Source organism: Bicyclus anynana, chromosome 4 (genome assembly GCF_947172395.1).
Source record: "Bicyclus anynana chromosome 4, ilBicAnyn1.1, whole genome shotgun sequence".
Taxonomy (NCBI): domain Eukaryota; kingdom Metazoa; phylum Arthropoda; class Insecta; order Lepidoptera; family Nymphalidae; genus Bicyclus; species Bicyclus anynana.
The window spans coordinates 14737287-14754443 of NC_069086.1; the positions used below are offsets into that span (position 1 = coordinate 14737287).

General features: G+C 34.6%; 1 protein-coding gene across 2 annotated transcripts; it reads right to left on the reverse strand.

Moving 5' to 3' along the window:
- Positions 1–684: 684 nt before the first annotated feature.
- LOC112050422 (leucine-rich repeat-containing protein 40) lies at positions 685–14979 on the reverse strand. 2 transcript variants are annotated; one of them, XM_024088687.2, is made up of 4 exons: positions 14646–14979; positions 4119–4262; positions 3654–3821; positions 685–2893 (listed from the first exon to the last, which is right to left on the reverse strand). In XM_024088687.2, exons 1-4 carry the CDS (start codon positions 14803–14805, stop codon positions 2727–2729), a joined length of 639 nt encoding a protein of 212 aa, XP_023944455.1. In that variant the 5' UTR covers positions 14806–14979; the 3' UTR covers positions 685–2726. The 2 variants fall into 2 exon arrangements, with proteins under 2 accessions (XP_023944455.1, XP_023944456.1); XM_024088688.2 differs by lacking the exon at positions 14646–14979 and adding an exon at positions 5438–5657.
- Between the last annotated feature and the right edge of the window lie 2178 nt (positions 14980–17157).

Consider the following 17157-nt stretch of genomic DNA (forward strand, 5'->3'; position numbering starts at 1 on the left):
TTAGATGAAAATCGCTCATTACCCGACTGCTGCAGAAGGAGGGTAATGTTTTTCTACGTACTTACATTAGCTCTTCCTCTATTTGTTTCACTGTTAAAATACCGCCTCCAGCCTTTCAAATTCGGGTCATCTTCTACTCCGCCCGCCATCGATAACCTTAAATTATTCTCGGTCTGATCAAATTAAATGCACTCAAATTTAAAATATTAATAAACAAAAACAATTCTTACTCACTAGACTTTTGATATTATTTATTTGTCAAAATGACATCACATTTTTCTTTCTTTTACGGCCAGTCCAACAGTTTATATAGGTAGGTACTTTTTGAATCGGTTTTATATTAATATTATGTTGTAGATAGCAGACACCCGGCGACTTTGTACGCGTGTAAATCAGTATTTCGCAAATCACGCAAAAACCATGGATTTTTTGGGATGAAAAGCAGCATAGATCATACCCTGGGTATTTTTTAAATTTCAGCTAAATCGGTTTAGTAGTTGCGGCGTTAAAGAGTAACAAACATCCAATCTTTCGCGTTTATAATAAATTCTTAAATAAAAATCAATTCGCTAACCTATTGCACGTGCAGCACTTTAGAAAAGCTGGACAGAAATAGATGAAACTTTTATAAAGCTGCTACTATAAGGTTTAGCATATGCAATGAAATTTAATGAAACTCATTGATAAGCAATAAATGCCTTTATTAAAAAATGTATGAGTGGCATCTTAACTGTTACAACTAATATACAATTTACATAATACACATAGCTGTGCTCTTTATATTTGTAAATAAAATTCTCCAGTAATTTTCAAGCATAAATATTATACAGAATTCATACCAAAGATTGGCCTGTGTATATAGAAAAGCTACTGGTGTCAATATTGTGCACATATTAAATAAAAATTTGATAACATTTTTTAGATACTGATTGATTAACACGTTCGCTGCGGTACGAGGTCAGTTGACCTCGAACGCATAGCGTCTTCAAGAGTTACGAGGTCAGTGGACCTCGTACCGCACCACAAAGTTTTAGTAAGAGAGAAAGTACAGAAATATCAGTGCCGCAGCGAACGTGTTAAGCATTATAAAAAAAATAATTTTTATAAAATTCAATTAAGTTGAAATAATAAAATAATTCAGCACCATCTAAGTTACTTGTAACAATACAACAACAGCATAAATTGCAGTTAAGTATTTAAAATACATTTATAAAAAATAATATGCCCTCATTTATATAATCACAACTTTATTTACAAGGTTAGCATATTTCATAAGCTTCATATATCTAATTATCATGATGGACTAGTATTCAATAAAATAAAATGAAAAATACTAACAAAAGTTAATCTTATTCATTTCATAAAGTTAATATTCACTTTGAATATTAACGTCGCTTCATGTAAAAATAAAATACAATCAGTGGTATAGAGGCATTGTCTACCATAATGTGGAAAAGTAGTCTTTGGGACAGCACTTAATATATTGTGTTTTGATGTTAATAATCTATTATATACCTGCAATATAAAATACTAACGAGACCATGTGTAGAATTCTATTTCTTCTGCAGGATAAATATATTTTTCCTTCTCTTCTAATCATGTTAGGCTTCGGCATGTTAGGTGATCATATCATAAAAACAATTAATCATTGCCACTTGATGAAGGAGGAGCCTAATAAAGTATCTTTTCACCTTAAATTTTTTGTTGACTAGCCAAAGCTGACCCTGATCTAAAAACTTTAATCAATTTTTATGATAAATAGGTTTGCGCCTATATTGCTTGTTGGAAAGCAGTGGTGAGATTTAAGTTGAGCAGAGATTTTATTCATTCTTGCCCATTGACTTTTAATAATAAAAGGACACACAACCATGTCGAAAATTTCACTTAAAAAGTGGCCTTTGCTTTGACAGTTTTAGAGTTATTGGTATAGAAAAATAATCCTAAGGGTCTTTAAATATAGTCCAATATTCAAAAAAATCCTAAATTCAGAGCAAATTCAACCTTAAGGATTGAGTTTAAGGTTGAATTTGCAAATGCGACTACTTGAATTGAGTGCCAAGACTCAGTGTTTGGCACTCATTGAGTGGGGACGTTTTTTGGTCGCTGAGTGTGCATCCACTTTTTAATAGGAGATCGATGTTCTTGCTTTATCAAAATCTAACCACACCACACAAACCACTGATCAAAATGTATAAAAAAATATATAAAAAAACTTTGAATAATGAAGTAAATCTTCAATTTCACTTATAACATTTAAGTACTAACCACACATTTGAGCATATATAAGTACATTTCAAACAATTCCGTTTTCCTAAATATTAAATTTCTGAAAATATATTTTTAATATAAGTGTTTATTATTTGTCAGCTTAACATTAATAGTAGATCAAAACATCGATAACTAAAGTACATAATAAGTAATCACACATATCTTTCTGTACCATTTCATCAGTTTAAATCAATAACTAGTTAGGAAACCAAATTTCTTATTCAATTAATTATTTCCACCTTCGTAAAAATATAATCATTCAACTACTCGTATATCTCTCAAGACCCTAATCACATGTTTTTAATTAGCTTAATAAATCCTCTTTGCACAAGGCTAAATCACAGTTGAGTTAGGACCAGTCATTAACCCTTTGTGTATGGGTCTTTATTATTGCACCAGTTCCTACATTTATATCTAAAATATCATGAATGTAAGTCTTGTACATGAAGATATATCTTCTATATTAAGAGATCCTCTTCCCAATCTTCTTTTTCTCTTTCCGAAATAGATACAGCAGGTCTTGTAATCTGTTTCAATTCCTCATGTGTTCGAGGAGGAATTGGGTTGTCACTTAAATCTACATATTCAAGGGCTCGAGATCTTGCTAATCTGTCCACATCCACTTCTGCAAATAAAAAAAAAACAAAATGTTATCTTTTATTACTACTTGATTCATATGATCAACCCATATTCTCGTCTCAGAATGAGAGGCCATTAGTTCACCATGCTGGCGCAATGCAGATTGGCAGACTTCACACACATAGAGATTTAAGAAGAGGTTTCCTCACAATGTTTTTCCTTCACAGCTTGAGACACGTGATATTTAATTTCTTAAAATGTACATAACTGAATAGTTGGATGTGCATGCCCCAAACCGGATTCAAACCTACGCTCTCCGTATCTGAGGCAGAATTCATATCCACTGAGCTATCACTGACTCACTACTTACTTACTTACTACTTAATTAACCATCATGTAATTTCAGAAATTTTGCCTTTTGGGCCACAACCACAAAAATTCAGATTATGGAAAAAATCTGTTCTCAGAGGACAATATTATTTGTACAAACACCTGGCATAAAACTGATGACAAAATCGATATTAATGCAAACAAGCAAAACATAATCTATACTAATATTATAAAGAGGCAAAGTTTGTGGTATCTCTGGATCTACTGAACCAATTTTGAAAATCTTTTACCACTAGAAAGGCACATTATTTGTGAGTGTATAAAGGCTATATTTTATCCCTGTAATCTCACGAAAACAGGAACTACGCGGGTGAAACAGCGTTGGTTAGTTTTATAATGCTATTTAGATTACTTGATTGGACTGTTTGATTGGCAAGAATAATTATGAGAGGATTTTAATATAAAAAATCAAGTACCAATGATTTGATTGTGGTGCGCTAGAAGTGTGTGTAGACTGGGGCACTGGAAGGCAATGTGAGGGAGGGCCACAAATGTGTTGTGCGAAATGTCCAGCCGCTGCAGGCAAGTCAGTGTGCAGAGCTCATCTGGTAACTTGGCCATCTGATTGTTTGACAGATTTAGGTCTGGAACAAAAAATAAATTACATGTTACAATTTCCTTGTGGTATTAACATTCATTATTTATGTTATAGTACAGGGAGTGTTTGTTGGTATAAATGAGAGGGTATTTGACGACTTGAGCTCAGTTGTTTGTTAGGCAGCGTAGATAATAATAATAATAATAATAATAATAACTACAGGATGTAGGATTAAGGAATTGTAAAAACAGAATTTCACACTAACTGTGTTGCAGGTGCCTGCTAGTTTTAAAATAAAAAAAATCTATAATTTAAATAAAATAATACAGTTGCTATATCTTACCTGTAATTAAACTAAATTTAACAGTGAACTTGGGTGGAATCTTTGTGATCACATTCCCACTGAGGTCGCAGCTCTTCAGCTCTGTGTGTCGCATGAGGTGGTACACTGCGTCAGGGACTTGCATTAGTTGACATTCTGACAGATCTGTAACAATTCATTCATATACATTAATAAGGTTGTATTGCATTTAGTATTCTGTAAGTTATAAACTCTATACTACAGCCCTACTTAATGTGTACTGTTTTCAACAAACAAATTACATTAATACTTATTATAAAGGCGAAAGTTTGTGTGTGTAAGTGTGTAAGTATGTTTGTTGCTCCTTTACACTGTGGCTACAGTAGCGATTTGGCTGAAATTTGGAATGGAAATAAATTTCACTCAGGATTAACACAGGCTACTTTTTTGTATGGGAATTATGAAAAACTGAATACCACACGGACAAAGTTGCTGGCGTACGCTAGTTAGAAAAAGCATATCATTTCATAACTTGCTTATTTTAAATTATGTACTGTTTGTTTAGAATATGTTATTCATGTAATCTACATATCTAATTGGTCTAAGCTTATTAATCTATTAATAAGCTTAGACCAATTTTCAGTACCTAGTGTATTTTCTTGTTTTTCTTTCATTCATCAGACTTAAACAGACAGACAAAAAATTTATAAATTGTTTCCAATACATACATTAGTTCACTATCTAACATCTCTTATTTATCATAAACAATTTCTTAACTCCATTTAACAACAATTATTATTATCAATAACAACATAAAATGGGAAATACTCCCGAGTTATATTCTCCATATATATCAAAAAGTGTGTCATACTATTATGATGTAAAAATAAAATAAAATGGTAGTTTTTCTTATCTTATTAGCCGATAGACGTCCACTGCTGGACATAGGCCTCTTGGAATTTAGAATGAGAGTGGTTAGGCCAATAGTCCACCACGCTGGCCCAATGTGGATTGGCAGACTTCACACACGCAGAGAATTAAGAAAATTCTCTGGTATGCAGGTTTCCTCACAATGTTTTCCTTCACCGTTTGAGACACGTGATATCTAATTTCTTAAAATGCACACAACTGAAAAGTTGGAGGTGCGGACTGGATTCGAACCCACACCCTCCGGAATCGGAAGCAGGGGTCATATCCACTGGGCTATCACGGCTAGTTTTTCTTAGGAGTTACTAAAGAAATACACATACATGTACTACACATACATACACACACAAACATAGTAGTATTTCTTCAGTAAGTATTACTTATGAAATAAATTGAGATACTAGAGTATTTAAATTGAGGTCACAGTACATTACCTAACTCTTGAGTTTCCTGAGCAGTTTCACATCTCAATATAACGCGTGTTACAGCCAAAGCCATTGTTATAGTGCACTATTCTGTTATTATCACAATACTGTCAAGGAATCCGTATTTTTTATTAACAACGACTCAATATATTGCTTTTAACACTACTAGTTTTATTTTTAAACGCCTCGTTCTACCGCTCCATTGATTCCCGAAGGAATCTATTTTTAAAACGTTGCTTTCACTCCGTGCGCTGTGAATATATATAAGACCTAACAGTAACACCCAGTCGTGCTAGGTCTTATATATATTTATTGCATAATATTTACACTTACAGTTTACACATTATATTACTACCTCTAGGAACAATCTAAATCATGTATTAATAATTCTATGATTATTACAAGGTTTGTAAACCGATAGAACTATTTAACCGAGAAATAGACTATATCAACAACACATATGCAGTTCAATATAAATTATTAATGAACTATGAATTTAACAAACAAACTACGAATGTAAATAAAAATATCTTATAGCTATGATTTTTCCGATTTATTTAAATACATCTTACTAAAGTCTAAAATCTGTATTTATTATAAATATATCGTTTGCGCAAAATTTTATAATATTATGACATTTGATGTGACAAGTGACAGTGACAGAAGTCGATACATTTTATGTTATGTGACTTGTGTATGACATTGACATTTTTATCATGTGCCATGTGGCAAGGCAAAGGGATTGGGAAATAGCGAATTTACCGCTTTACTTTTTACAGTTTTTTTTTATAATTTTAATCGGAAGTAATCAAAACGTTACCCAAATAATGTGACCAGCTTAACAAAAGTAGTGCTGTCTACAACTTTTGATAAGCTGGTCACATTATTTTGACATTTCTACCTGTCAAAAATTAAAATGAACTTTAGGGTGGTCTATAAATGTATGGAATCTCTAGAATCCCTTGGAATCAAAAACCTTATAATTAATTGATTATATACCTATATATATTACCTTATAATATATTACCTATATATATATATATATTACCTTATAATTATAATAATAAGTATATGGTATTTGCTTGGAATATTGTGTGATGATTCCTTGATGATTCTCGGGCTATGTCTATCCTAGTCTACGCTTGACTCATACTTCCCTTTCCGGTATGTGTTAAAATGCAAATGCAATGAGAATCAGCCTTAATTTAATAAAGGCCAGTGACTAGTGTTGGTAAATTAATAACAATCTTGCGCAAACATAATTTACAATACTCCCTCTATTACTATTGACTCCCTCTATATTATATGATCATCAAATCAAAATCAATTGTTTTTGTTGCTACGATTGACGAGGAAGTAAGTAGATTAACACTTTAGCTGTTTAAGGAATAAATTATTGTTACTTTTTAAGGCCAACATGTTTCTCGACGAGTTCATTATAACAACCTATTGTGCACTAACTTGTAAGGATAATACGGATAATATTATTGTTTTTTTTTTTGGTTTATCGTGGTCGAGAGACTTTGTGATTCACCGAATCTTCATTAGTTTGTAGCTTGAGGCACAGAATAAAAGATTAGTGATATTTATTTAGGTATAATACAATGAATACTTCATGACGATTGACGGTAGGTACATCGTGCGTTAAGCTGCCGCAATTCAAGATTTTAGATATCAGCGGTATCGTAGAGGCGCGGCGGCAGGGCATCACGCTTCGCTCCCACAGTTAGTTTCCGAGACGTCATAAAGTTTGCATTGCACCTTAAATTCAGGGTTGAGTTATCGTTGATGCGATGCAAGCAAAGTGTTAGCAGACGTATTTATACCTACTCGTAGGTACTTATGACTATATCATCATTATGTAATCATCATCATTAACAATAACATCTCATATTCGGCGCACTATTGAGCACGAGTCTCCTCTCAGGGTGAGAGGGGTTAAGCCTTAGTTCACCACGCTGGCCTTATGCGGATTGGCAAACTTCACACACGTAGAGAATTAAGAAATTTCTTTGGTAAGCAGGTTTCCTCACGATGTTTTTCCTTCACCGTTTGAGATATTTAATTTATTAAAATCAGAAAAGTTGGAGGTACATTCCCCGGACCGGATTCGAACCTACGCCCTCCGAATCGAAAGCAGAGGTCATATCCCCTGGGCTATCATGTCTTACGAGTATGTACGAGTAGTACACAATAAATCCACGTTACTGCGCTCGCACCTTCCGCGTGTTAGCGCACTCATTGTGCTCGACTGCTCGCGTCTTCCGGGACTGTGTGAGTGTGTGTGTATGTTATGTGTGTGTGTGTGTTATGTTATGTGGAATGAGGAAAATTAATAAAAGGCATGCCGACATAGATTCTACATTTACCTAATTATAATTATGATGATGAAATTATGGAACTTTTATTGTTGAAAGATGTTTAATGTTAGATATAGGTAGATGATGTAGTACGTATAAGTAGAAAAGTGTTTATCTCATCTGCCTCCCTAGCCAAGTGGCTAGGCTAGCCAAGTAGCTAGACGTGACGTGCCACCCTAGCCAAGTAGCACGTCACGTATATTCTCTTACTACGATTGCTAACGCTTCGAAAACTAGAAAGATGTATGGGAATGACATTTGTTATCGACAGGTCACGTGATCAAGATCTGTCATTCCCATATATTTTTCTAGTTTTCGAAGCGTTAGCGATCGCAGAAGACTCTTCTTCTCCGACGTGCCTCGTGGCTAGGGGGGCTGTACTTATAAGATAAATTGCTAACACTAATCAATGCACTCGAAAGTCAAATCCAGACGTATGTATACCAGTAGTTCGATCCCAAGTTCGATCCCCGCGTAGTGTATCGCACTATTTTCGTATCCACTTCTAGCGTAAGCTTTTCGCTTAGGCAATCGAACTAAGGAAAGGTGAATATTTGTCATGTTCATAGACACTAATGCCTAAAACCTCAATACCTACTCCAGATATCCTAGTTAACCAGCAAAACATACAACTAAAGATATTATCGTTAACTCATGTGTCATTTTTAGGGTTCCGTACCCAAATGGTACAACGGGACTATTAATAGGACTCCCCTGTCCTTCCGTCCGTCTATCACCAAGATAAGTATCTCATGAACCCTGATAGTTATTCTTACTCATGATGTGTTTTTCGTTGTCGCTACAACAACAAATACTAAGAAACAGAATCAAAAATATTAAGAGGGCTCGCATAGGTACAACAATTTTTTTGACGTTTTAATAATGTACGCCGTTACATAATTGTACGGAACCCATCGCGGCTGTGACCGACTCACACTTGCCTAGTTTTTTTGACGTATGAATCAACGTGCTACCTATTGTATGAATCACCTAGATAACCTGTAGAACAGTAGTTTAAATCTTTCGAATCAAGATAAAATCGAGGTCAAGGTTTATAAAATCGAATCGGTAATAAATTAAACGCACGCAGTGAAACCAAGTCGCGCGGCCATCAACGAAGTACGAACGCGTGTGGAAACTGCGCATATCAATCCTACTCCAAATAACATGGATACTAATATTAGGGATTACGATGTCTAACATTGCTGGCTGCCAAGTGGGCTTTTTATTTGTCGACTTCAAAATGGGAGATTTCATATTTATTTATGCAAATATGTCCACGATTATCGTACTCTTTTTGATCGAGTTTTCATTGCCTATTTACAATCATTTAATATCATCATCTGGCTACAAAATATAAGGGAGTAGACTGGCATAAAGACAATCGGAGAACTTTTTCGTTTAGCTATGGACAATGAGTAGGTTAGGAAGCTGACCGCCGACCTTTAGTAAAGGAGAGGCACTTTATGAAGAACAAGATTTTACGTCATATTTAGCAGGAAAGGCATATTGGGCATTGGCTTATATGTATAAGAGGGGGAGGGGGGGGGGGGGAAGATAGAGGGTGAGCCGGGCCCACCCTGGAATGGATGGTCCCGTGCCCACTCTAAGATTCTGAGCTAACGATATGGAATTTAATCGGGGGTCAGGCCCCTAGAAAATAATTAAAATTGGTCCAGAATCAAGTTTTTTAGACATACAAACGTATGTATTCCGAATAGAGCACCGCGCATTAATAGGCCTCGATACCCGTGTAATCTGTTATATCATAAGACCTACAGAACAAAATTAGGCAAATTTTCTCCCATTCCTCGGATGTCGGACCTATATAATGAGTGTGTGAAACATCAAAAGGATATAGATTTATTCCACAATAATCTCAATAATTTTAAGCACTCAGTAATTGATGTACTGAATGCTAATACTTAATAATAATAATATTGTGACATTCTATAATGACTTCTTAAAATTAATAATTTCTTCATATTGACATTTAATATTAATAATAATTTCATTATGTAAATATAATTGTATTGTATTCTTAATGTATTGTAATTTTTAGATTTAATTTTCTTGTTTATTTTTTTTTAATTTTATGTGACTTATTTTTTATTTTAATGGCTTTTAATTTATTGTAATCCGACATTTTTTTTTTGATATTAATTTGCATTGTATATTTTTTGACATTTCATTGCTGACAACTGTAGTTTTGACATAATTAAGTTATTTTAATTAGTGAATGCTGTGATAACCTGTAATTAGCTGGGCAATAACTTAGTATATTAATGTAAATTATTGACATGTGACATTGTATCAGCTGTTGGTTGTCCTTATTAAATAAATAAATGTATAGTCATGGAAACGCCGTTAACGGTTGCGTAAGTGTTATTTTAATTAGTAACTATTTCAGTTAATCCGACCAAAAAAGGCATTCACATTTATAAAATCTTGGCCTCGCCAGTTTCAACATTTACGCGATATCTTCATGTTTACGAAACAAATAATTCTATTGCATATCTACTTAAATTTAAGAAATATTATAATAATAAAAATCATTCACTTTTCAAAAAAACACAGTTATACTTATTCTTTAAGTAATATATTTTGTAGAGTTGAAAAATATAATTTGTTATTACTATATTATTCTATTATTACATTATTATCATCACCATCAAAATTTTGATAATTTTTAGCACAAGCTGATATTCTCTTTTAGAATGGTAGCGGGGTTACTTGGAAGATTTGGTGAATGGTTATTTACCTAGAGAGACGTGACAGCCCAGTGGATATGACCTCTGCCTCCGATTCTGGAGGGTGTGGGATCGAATCCGGTCCGGGGCATGCGCCTCCAACTTTTCATTTGTGCGCATTTTATGAAATTAAATATCACGTGTCTCAAACGGTGAAGGAAAACATCCTGAGGAAACCTGCATACCAGAGAATTTTCTTAATTGTCTGCGTGTGTGAAGTCTGCTAATCCGCATTGGGCCAGCGTGGTGGACTATTGGCCTAACCCCTCTCATTCTGAGAGGAGACTCGAGCTCAGCAATCAGCCGAATATGGGTTGATAATAAATATCTAAGTACTTATTACGAGTAAGTATAATTATTATACACCTATGAAGTGATAGAATGAGTAATTATTTATTAATTAATCACCATTCATTCAGTTATATAGCATTTACTGTTATCTTACTTCGATCATTCGATGCAACCTACACGTTGGTTAATAGGGGAAATACTGCTGACTCATTATTCTATCACATTAACGTTGAATCATCAGACTGCATGTCGTAAATAGAAAGTAATAAAGTAACGAATATTCGGAAACCCGCACGGTCGTCGACCCTTAATTATATTGTACCAAAAACATAAAGCATAGACTACGCTTGTACATATGTTATCTGTGCTACGGGTACGTATTCTGTGCTTTATGATGCTGGAACGTTAAACACTTTCTTGACCATAGACACGTTCCAGCGGCAAAGTAGGGATACTGAAATGGAATCATGTTGGTTGGGTGCCCGCATATAGGTACCTACTCTCTTCCGCGAGACTCTGCCTCGTTAGTACTGTGGTTAGCCTACGTGGATTCGGATCACGAAGACCTGGGTTCGCGTTAGATATAGTTTTGAACTATAGAGGTTTTATTTTCTTCTAAGAAATTCTTAGTAATAAATTCTCAGACCGGACGTCGCTCGGTGGTGTTACACTACCGTGTTTTGCAGAGCACGTTAAGCTCCATATCCTCTATCCTATGGGATAATGGCGTGCACTTCATTGATGCAAAGTAGCATTGCCTATGACTCATAATAACAAACCTGTAATTGTAGTAGACGGTTGCAAGCTTTTGAGATGTGGGGGCTAAGGAAAATGTTCAAAATTTCCTGGAAAGACTTCGTCTCGAATGATCAAGTTTTAAAAAGAGCCAATTGTAGCCCAAGCCTCATGACAATCATTAAGAGGAGGAAAATCGCATTTTTCGGGCATCTGCAAAGGGGATCCCTCTATGAGGTTGATCCTAGAAGGTAAGATACCCGGAAAACGGCGCTCCAGGAAGACAGCGAAGAAAGTGGATAGATGATGTCAAAGAGTGGACCAAGTTAACATACACACAGCTTAAAAATATTGCAAAAGACCGGAAGAGTTTTCTACAAATGACCGACCAACTTTAGCTGGAAGAAGGCACCATGATGATGATGATTGTAGTAGGAATTTTACATTTTGTTCAATTTGTGCGTATAGTGCCTACCCTAGTTGAAATCCTGAGGCATGGCTTAACAAAGATGACTGTATGCGAGAATGTGTCTGTTCATTTTTATTAAGCTACAGAGCTTAATAAAGATGACTGTGTGCGAGCATATGTCTTTGACCTTTTGTTATATAGGCTAGTAATTTTATTGATGGCGGATGACTGGATTTCTTGCCGGAGAATTATTTTGCATCACTTTCAACAACTATATTGCTTTACATCATTCTACCATGTAAGTGTCTCTACCTACTTCGCGTTTACATCACCGGCAATAATTCAAGATATTGCATTGAAACGGCAATAAAATAATTGCCACATTTTTTCTTCGCTATTGAGAAAACAAAACTGAAGCTGTTAGAACAGTCATGCAGTTGATTGCATGGTACATAACTTATAGATATCATTATTAGTTAGGTACAGCGGCGTGTCGAAGGTTTTTAAATAGGGTAGGCACTGGACAGTTATATAGTTATACGGTCTTGTAATAAGTCCACAGGGGCAGGCATTTTGGCTTGTAGCAGAAGCATACGGCACTGATTGTGTAAATACATACTTAGTCTACAGTAATTATACATGCCTAGTTGTTCTAAGTATTTCTAGAAGATAGTTTGACTTTGATTTATTAGTAAGACGAGAATTGGATGTATGTAAAATATCTCGCAGTCGCAGCAGATATGCAAAGTACTTATCGTAGGTAATTTAGACATTTGCCATTGAAACTAGTTTATCAAAAACTGTTGCACTATCTGTGTCTTAACCATAAAAATAGCTAGTACCTGCGAAATATTAAAGAATCCAAAAAAAAAACGAACTGATATAAAGTCGCTTCGCATACGTTGAAGTTGTAGAGGAAAACTTGCGTCGAGTTAGATTTTTTTTTTATTCTGGTTGACATGCTCTTGGGTTTGTTGATTTTTCGTGATTAATAGCAAAATAAATTATCACTACTTATTGAACTCCCAACAAACCAACAAAGTAACGTCTGCTTCAATATTGTTTTGTGTAGTTCATCATGATAAAGTTATTAATTGATCAGGCAGGTAGCCACAATTAAGTAATCGACAAGATAATGCATTCGGCTAATCTAGTTTCTAACGGATAGCATTGATAGTGGGTCAAGGACGTTCACGATCACGTTCATTAATACATTGACTACAAATAGTCCATTATTACGTAACAATGTACTGACCTTTCCACCCACCTTAAAAATAAGATATTTAATCTATTTTGACGTAGGTATCTACTATGAGCCTATATAATATTATTATCTATACTAATATTATAAAGCTGAAGAGTTTGTTTGTTTGATTGAACGCGCTAATCTCAGGAACTACTGGTCCGATTGGAAAAATTCTTTTAGTGTTAGGTAGCCCATTTATCGAGGAAGGCTATAGGTTATATATTATCCCCGTATTCATATGGGAACGAGAACCACGCGAGTGAAACCGCGCGGCGTCATCTAGTTGTTAGACTAAAGTGTTTTTCAGATAGCATGGGTACGGTGACAGTCGCCTGTATGACGTTTATAATACGTACTAATATCGTAAATCGCGGCAAACTTTCAAGAGCGAAACCAACTGTCACCCGCACCATTCTACATGAAACTGTACCTACAAGTAGGTAGCAAGCGACCTGTAAGTAGAACTATGCGCAGTATAACACCCTATATTCAATGTACTCTATGGTTTATAACATTTTCTTGTGTTAGCGACGTACTGTGAGGTGCCACGAGTAACCATTAAAGTAATCTAAGAAAATATTTAATTTACTTAAACTGACATCTTGTTGAGTGTTTATGACGTCTTAAAATCTAAAAATGAGATGAATTGGATTCTCGCAAATATTTATTAGTTTGTCTATGTCTAAATATAAAATAATATAACTAGATCTAATCAAAGTATCTAGTTGATAAGAAATGATAACATATATAACATAATAAATGTAGTATGGTTAAAGTAGGTGAAGCGTAATTACTGATTAGCTCATCGCAAACCTTTGTTCACATCACAAAATAACAGTATAATGAACTTGCCGCATAGCCTACTTGTTTATGTCTAGTTTGAAAAGGCATTGTACTCATTTTGGGTTGCTATTTGAATGACAAAAGCGAGAAGGTTAATAAGAAAATCATATTTAGCGAATATGAAAGTAGGTGTACCTATTCATATAAAATTATGAAAGTTGGTAAAAACTTTTGATTATAGTATCTTTATCTACCCACACATACATAGTTTTGTTTATTTGGGTACTTGGAAAGATTTATTCTTATTAGAATTAAAATATTTTCTAGGTAAGTACTAGCTATTATAATTATACAAGTGTTTACTAAATTATTTATGAAGATTTATTTAGATATAAAGAAGCTTTAGTATCCTATTTGTAGTAGATTTTTCAAAAGCACCTACATAAGTTTGTATGTAAAGTGTCCATTTTATTATTTACGTTTACATCCTTTATCATCATCATGGATAAATAGGGACAAACCTTATTCAGGTAATGTATTAAGTACCTAGGTACCTATTATGTGAAAATGTACATAGGCCATGCAATGTCTCAATTCGTTAATTATTAAATCGCAATCAATTTTAGACTCTAAGTTGACTGACCTAATTGACTATTTTCCTGTGCATCTTCACATCTGCTAACAACCCGTATGATGGCCCGTCCAGCCAGCCTGGCGCAGATCATCATAGCTGGTGCCCTGGTGTCCCCTTCCTCCGCCTCCGCAGGCATCCTCGTCCCCTCGTAATCCGACGGTGGCCTCATCACTGCACTTGATATTGAACACTGCACTCCTCAGTTCAAACCACTAGAGTTATCACGATTGTCAGAGTTCCAAATTCAAATTTCGAAACACAGATAATTTATTTATTTGTTTTTCTACGCCGCTCCGAAACGCAAAAGCGCCTGGGTGGACGGCAAGGCTCGCAAATTCGTGCGCGGCGTTTCCACCGAGCCTTTATATCGTCGCTAAAACAAAGAAGCATGGCGTGCGAGCGAGGGGGCAACAACAACAAACGGTCGTCCCGCTCGCACTGTCTACGCAGTTGACGCAAGTACGCTTTCCTCGCGGAAGCTGTAGGAAAATGCTCGGGTGACAACACAAGGATTCTGTTGTCCCAACTCAAGGGTATTACTAAAGTGAATCGCAAAAATATCTTAACTAGGTTTATTATGCGTAGAGAGTACAAATATAATAGGTACATTTTTGAGTACTATCTATTGAAGAGTGGAAATAACCAGAAATATTAATGATAGATCTCAAATTATCATTTATTTTTATTAATATCCAATCCCATGGTCAACTGGTTAACATCTGGTAATAGTTAAAAGGGTTAAGTTAAAATATCTTCATACTTTTATATTTCTGTGAATTACAATTAACTTTTTAATCAAAAAAATATAAAATTTTGCTTTAAAACGGCTTATCCGTTGGACGTAAAACTTTCAGAATAAGTAGGTAAAATTATAGCTAAAACTCTTTAGTTTTTAATAGGAAACTTTGATAGTTCAATATACACTGGTTATTAAATGTTAGTCGTATTTACTACCGTTATCGATGTAAACTCGGTTATCAACATCGCTTTTGTTATTATGCATACAATTGTTATCGTCGATTGTATGATTGCGAGTTCAATGTGAAAGGATAGGCTGGATGGTACAATGATTTTCCAGCCCAGTTATCCGTGTGCCATCATGTGTATAGAATAGGTATAGTACGCGGTCTATAAGTTGACCGGCAGGAACACATTTCCAGATGTTAGTGGCGTACGGACGAGTAACCATAGCAACCTTGACGACATTACAATTGTGATCGAATTTTTCTATTAATTGACTCATTGAATGTACAGGGCAAGCACGGATCACGCGTTTGCCACTTTGGTTTATAATAGGGTAGTTGACTCATATCAAATTTAATTTAAACAATATTAATTTCGCATAAGGGTCCGAAATATATCGATATTAATTAATAAAAGTCAAGGATTTCTTATAAAACTTAATTTAATAATCATGTATTTTTTTCAGTCGTCAAAAACGCTGTCCATATTGTGACGTCACAAAGTTACTTAATATACTAAACGTCATACTAATTGTTGATTAATAAACTAGCCTACTGTACCTGCGCAGACGACTGCCATTTTGGTTCAACTTACTTGCCGGGGTCTATACGTACGTACGTTGTCGTAATTTATTGCAGAATTTTATTGCAATGTGCCTAATTTTAAAATCACTTTCAGTTATTACAAATTATGTTATTGACCAAACGCAGCGATCTTCTTTATCTGCCCTTCTATAATTTTTAAATTTAGAAAACTTTAACTATAGCCATCGCTTTCATATAAGACTATTCTCAACCTATTTAATGATATATCTAGGTAATGACTTCTAGGCATTTTATGATCCGAATATGATATTGAGAACCGTGATGTTGGATGAATATTCAATATTTTCATCAGTGGAACCGACACTGCTATAAGATTCACTATAGATGTGACTTATACATATAGACAATATGTTACATAGTCTATTTACTCTACATCATTAAACCTCGATACCGACATAGTCAATTGCAATTCGATAACACACGTAACCTATCAATTAGCAAAGACCTTGATTTATTAACCAGCATCGATGACCACAATAGTTATTAGTACAAGACTATTTTTTATCGGAACAATAATATATTAGCTGAGTAGGTATACTGTATAATACTTAAATAATATTAAAAATATTGACCGTTACAATGTACTTGCGGCTAATAACAGATACATATTATTGTGTATCTAAGATTCTAATTTAGACAACAGTTTTTATAAATTAACAAGTATTCACACTGTTCTTCTTAAACTGTTTCCAAGATTCTGTTTAAATCTTACCGGGTTAGTAGGTACTACTACTACTAGTAATAATATTTTATAGGATCGTTTTACTGCGTTTGATGTATTAATTGATTATGAAACACGGCTCACGTGATATTAGGTCGGAGTATGCCCGACTAGTTTCGAACCCATACGGGGCCCTTAGTCATGAGCTGGTTCTTGCATCGCGGCACGATCCAAACTTATTTATTACTAATATTTTAAAGAGGTAAATATGGTGTTGTAGGGGGTAACATCT

What these genes read in the sequence shown, in the direction of transcription:
- LOC112050422 (XM_024088687.2), bottom strand. Translation starts at nt 14,805, where the DNA reads ATGAGGCCACCGTCGGATTACGAGGGGACGAGGATGCCTGCGGAGGCG. An exon ending in ACAGGAAAATAGTCAATTAG is followed by an intron (nt 4,263 to 14,645) that starts GTCAGTCAACTT and finishes GAATTGTTACAG; the next exon opens with ATCTGTCAGAATGTCAACTA. An exon ending in GCACCACAATCAAATCATTG is followed by an intron (nt 2,894 to 3,653) that starts GTACTTGATTTT and finishes TTTTATTTGCAG; the next exon opens with AAGTGGATGTGGACAGATTA.